The 5195-nt window shown below is 63.9% G+C and overlaps 1 protein-coding gene across 1 annotated transcript; it reads right to left on the bottom strand.

The window, feature by feature from the left end:
• Nucleotides 1-326: 326 nt before the first annotated feature.
• Nucleotides 327-1598, bottom strand: FOXB2 (forkhead box B2; the record flags this gene model as incomplete). Its single annotated transcript, XM_082614511.1, has 1 exon — nt 327-1598. One exon carries the CDS (start codon nt 1596-1598, stop codon nt 327-329), a length of 1272 nt encoding a protein of 423 aa, XP_082470637.1.
• Nucleotides 1599-5195: the final 3597 nt, after the last annotated feature.

The following is a 5195-nucleotide window of genomic DNA, read 5'->3' as shown; positions in this document are numbered from 1 at the left end:
CAGCGAATGAGGCTTCCCCAAACTCGTTCGTTTCCTCCCCCCATAACTTACGGATTTATAATTTTAATTACAATAAAAACTCTTACCTGAAAATTGGCTTTCATTATTCTGATTGTACAACATAGTATAAACACAGACACCAGAAGTGTTATATTTATTCAGACCACTGGAGAATCCACTTTCGGGTTTGTTTAAATACCTTCCTTTCCCGCAAAGGCTGGGGCTCGCCAGCTCTACCCGACCTGGTCAGGGCGCCCTCGCCCTCCCCGGAGGTCCAGGGCGAGGCGAGTCTCCACGCGTTCGTCTCCCCCAGCCCGCTGAGTACCCTAAGAATGCACCAGCACCGAGTGCAGAGAGCCGCCTTTGCTCTCGGCCGCACTCAGGGCGGTGGGCTCCATCAGAGAGACGGCGGGTGAGGCGGCGGCCGCCGGGCACACGGTGGACGGTCCCGGCGGCTGCTGTGCGGCCGCGGGGACAGCGAGCGCTGCGGGCAGCGCGGCCACCGGTGGCAGCGCAGGAGTCGGCTTGATGGGCACGGGCACCGCAGGCAGGCTCTGGCTTGCCGAGTGGCACAGGGCCTTGACCGGCACCCCGAAGGCCCCATACTCCGGGCCCACGGGGACCCCCGCGGCGGCCGCGGCGGCCGTGGCCGCGGCCACTGAATCCATGACGCCGACGTGCGGCCATACGGAGCTGACGACGTTGCCGAGCTGGCCCGGCACGGGATAACCCAGGTGGTGCATGACAGACGCCAAGGGCAGCCCGCCGGCCTGCAGCACGCCCTTGTAGTCCCGGCCTATGATGTTTTCGATGGCGAACGGGTGCTTGAAGCCCGACGTGGACGCGGCGGCGGCGGCGGCGGCAGCGGCGGCGGCCGAGCCCAGCCCGTAGGGCGGGAACTGTGACAGGCGCCCCACACTGCCCACGGCCGCCGCCGCCGCCGCTGCCGCCGCCGCCGCTACGGCCGCCGCCTCCTGCATCTTGCCGGGGTGAGACGGCTGCGGCTGCTGCGGTGGCTGCTGCGGTGGCTGCGACGCGAGGTGCGGCGGCGGCTGCGGAGCCGGAGGCGGCTGCTGGTGGAAATAATGCACCATGTGCGGCGGGGGCGGCGGAGGCGGGGGCGGCGGCGGCTGGGGCGGGTGGTGGTGATGGTGGTGGTGCGCGGCAGCGTGATGGTGGTGGTGCGGGTGCAGGTGCCCTCCGGGCCCAGCGCCTGGCGCGCCCTTGGCGCTTCCCGCGTGCAGGTGAGTGTGGTCAGCGCGCAGCACCTTGAAGCGCTTTCGGCGCCTCAGGAAGCTGCCGTTCTCGAACATGTCGCCGCAGTCGGGATGCAGTGCCCAGAAGCTGCCCTTGCCGGGCTGGTCGGGCCGCCGCGGGATCTTGATGAAGCAGTCGTTGAAGGAGAGGTTGTGCCGGAGGCTGTTCTGCCAACGCTGAGTGTGCTCGCGGTAGTAGGGGAAGCGCTCCATGATGAACTTGTAGATGTCGCTCAGAGGCAGCATCTTCTCGGCCGAGTGCTGGATGGCCATCGCGGTCAGCGAGATGTAAGAGTAGGGCGGCTTTTGGTCGCTGTACGAACTCTTCCCCGGCCGCGGCATCGCCCCTGGCGCCTCCACCGCCCTCTGGCTCACAGTGGACCGCAGCGTCGCTCCGCACCCCGCTCCCCGGGCCTGGTTGTCTCCACTAACCCCCACTCCGCCCTCCCGGACCCGCCACCCCGCCCTCTTCCCCCCCCACCAGACCCTCTCGCCGTTTCTCTCCCGCCTTCTCTCAGCGGCCTGCGGTCTCCGCGCTTGGCCTCTTGACCCAATTTAGCAATCCGACGCTCGCAACTTCTGGCCCCGACGGTCGCCGACTGGCGCGCACAGTCGCGGGCGGGGCGCGCCAGCTTCACCGCCACCCTCTTGGCGTCTTCCCGCGGGTGGCCAGAGGCTGAGCGTGGGAGCTGGTGGAGGAGGAGTGGGGAGGGCCCTGTTCCCTTCCGGCCTCCTCTTTGCTTTTTCTCGGTCCGAGGGAAGCGCAGGCCCAGAGAGCTGGGAGGAAGGACTGGGCAGTCAGGACTCTAGCCCTTTAAATCGAGTTGGCGCTCGTTGTCCGGGAGGCCGGGGGCGGCGGAACGTAACAGCGCCTTGAGCGTTGCCCCTTAACCGACCAGCCACTTAGTCCGCTCTGGAGTTCTCGTGTTCCTGGAGGGGAGAGGCGAGGTAAGGAGGAGGAAGCTCGGCTCCAGCAGCCCGCGTCTCCCTTTTCTCCGGCGGCTCGCAGCGGAGACTGGGATAGAGCTGTAGGCGGTCGCCTGGTTGGGGGGAAAAGTTTAGTGGTTTCTGCTGCGGCGGCGCCTGCGGGCTCTGCCGAGGGGCGGGGGCTCTGGACGCGGGGCGCGAGCGGAAGGGGCGTCTGCGAACGCCGGGAGGGCGCGGGCCTGGCCTGTGGCGGCTCCGCCGTCCGCGCCGCAGCGGCTGCCGCTCTCCCGGGCCCGTCTGGAGCTGGTGAGGCGGCGGCGGCTGTGGCAGCGACGCGCTCTCCTGGCTGCGTTTTGTAATGGTCCCGGAGACGCCGAGACCCCCGCAGCTCGCGCTTCGAGACTATCACATGACCGAGGCTGAGGGACTCCGCCGCCGCGTCTCTTGCTGAAGAAGGGGCGAGAAGACGCCGTGCCTCGCCCCCGCCCCCTCCTCCACCTCGGCGCGGGCGCCCCCACCCCCAGCATTTACCACCCGCTCCGCAGCCCGCAGCCGCGGCCGAGTGGGGCGGGGGGCGCAGGCTGTTCTCAGGGAGGGGCACGGCGCCCGGTGCGGTCCCCGCCGCTGCACCCCACCCGGGTCGCGACGCACGGCAGAGGCGGACAGGAGACTGCTTTCTCGCTCCTCTCCTGCATCTCCCGCCTGTCCCCGCCCTTTCAGTCGTCCCTCTTCCCACCTACCAGCTCTGGGCTTCTCTCTCCTTACACTGCCTTCCTCCTGGACTAGCCACTCTGGGCCAAGTTCGCAGCAGCGTGGCCTCAAGGTCTCTTCTCTGCAAGAAATCCCAAAGGCTGGAGGGTTGGAGGGAAAAGCTAAAGCGGAGGAGACCCAGGGCCGTTTTCGCTAAATGTCAACTTCATCACAATTTTCTTGCGCGCCAATTGAGTGTCGGGCCCAATGATAGGCGCCTGGTACAGGGAGGTCTGGGACAGCTCTCTGCGCTCCAGGACCGCAGTCTAGTGGGAGAGACTGACAGTAACCGGGAAATTTGGATAAATACTAAGGGTTTAGTGGATGGAGGCTCCACTAAGAGCGGGTGGATGGGACAGGGTGAAGCGTTTCTTTGGGTGGTGACGTCTGAGCTGGGGCCAGAAGGAGGGCTTGGGGGGTCAGAGGTCCCATCACCTGGGTGTGTCGGAGCGGAGTCTTGCTATTCTGAGCACGTCGAGGGAAAGGGAGATAGTTAAAATTAAGTAGGAGGTCTAAATGACCAATCAACAGGGCCCTGGTGTGACCTGTGAGGGTGGATGAACCGAAGCGCTGAGGTTCCCGTGCTTGCTGGGATCCCGGAAGCAGTTTCCTGCTCTGCACTTTCCTGCACACCCATGAGCGAATCCCACTTGACTGGAGAGAACCTGCAGTTATAGTCTGGTTTTGGCTGCCTTTGCCCTTAGGCTGGGACGAAAAGCAGAGTTTAGAAGAAGAAGAAGAAGAAGAAGAAGAAGAAGAAAGAAAAAATATATGTATATATACCCTCTTCCCATCTCTGGGCCTCAGTTTCTTTATTTGTAAAATGAGATGTCTGAAGTTGGAAATTTCACGGGTCCCTTCCAGTTCGCAGATCTGAGAAGAAAGCAGCAACTAGGGACTGTGACTCATTCTGTTTTTAATTTCTTCTTTTCTGTGCCTAAATGTGGGGGCGGAAGGCCGTTTGCCCAGACTGCTCAGGAGACTGCCCCTCGCTCTCCAACCTTGGTTGGCAACGCCAGGTCGAGTGTTTTTAGTTTCCGACGTTTGGCGAGCTGCCCGAGGGGAGGATCAGAAGAAGGGCTGTTTGCTCGTCGGGTCGCTGGAGTGCGGTGAGCGTAACAGATTCGTAATATTAATCTTTAGGCAGCAGCTGGATTTCTGGCTAGTGCTATTTGGTTAGTTTTCCTAGGCCAGCAGACGTTTTAGAATAGGCGTTAAAGGGAAGCATGCAAAAGGGCCCCGGGGCGAAAGAGCAGCCTCTTGGCCTGTCCTAAGGAAAGGAGACCCTTTCAGAGGAGGATGCTTTCGCTGTCGCTCCATGCCGGGAAGGCTCCTTCCGCCAATGGAGTTTTCTGCGGGATTTTTGGTCTGCTGAAGCAGTTTAAGGAACCAAGCAGCAGACGGCCTCCTGGCCTCACGAAGCCATGGAGGAATTACGAGGACGCCCACAGCTCCAGTGACAGCTAGAGCCCGCTGGCGCCGGGTGTACCCTTCTACTTTGACGGACGCGGTGCGAGAACAGCCCTGTCCAGGCCCGAGAGACGCCCAAAGGCTGCTGGTGGGAGCTCGGCGTGCCTAGCGCTCAAAGGTTCTTCCGGCCCTGGCCCTGCACGCAGCGCGGGCAAAGGCAAATTTTGTTGAGAATATCTTTTCCGCGGGCTCGCGAAAAAGCAGTGCCTCCTCTTTGGGAGCAGCTTGGGGACGTTCTCGTTGGGCAATTGGACTCCGCTGCGTCTGGGGACAGCATGAGAAGGGGCCCTTGAAGGGTGCCCCGGACCAGCCTCATGCGCATAACCTCAACACTAAAGCTGGAGTTGGACTCTCGCTGGGTAAGCTCGTTCCAGCCCACAGATCTGCCGCCACCACCTCGGGCTCGGCGCCTGGGGACGCGAGTCGCGTGATCGGCGCTTTCGGCCTCGGCGAGCCAACGGCGTTCGTCTGGCACAGCGGCTCCGCGCAACTCGGACCAAAACACAGACGCGGAGGTCGAGCGGTGCGCGGCAAGCCTCAAGCTTCCGCGTTCCGGGTGGACTTGTCAAGGGGTAGAAAGTCCTCCCCCGCACTGCAGCCCCAGGCGGCTGCCTCGGCCCAGGCCCCAGTCGCGGCGGAGAGCGCGGCCTCGCGGCGGAGAGCGCGGCCCCGCAGCGCCGGCCGCGTGTCCATTTCGGAGTCGGGCCGCCGCCGCCGCGGAGTATTCTGGGGGATTCCCGGCAGGGCGCGGGGTCTGGCAGCGGAGCTCCGGCCGCGGCGGGGGGCGCGCTC

Source organism: Mesoplodon mirus, assembly GCF_964341445.2.
Source record: "Mesoplodon mirus genome assembly, chromosome: 1".
Classification (NCBI taxonomy): Eukaryota; Metazoa; Chordata; class Mammalia; order Artiodactyla; family Ziphiidae; genus Mesoplodon; species Mesoplodon mirus.
Note: the sequence above shows the minus strand (reverse complement) of the source record. Positions and strands in the feature narration are given on the sequence as shown.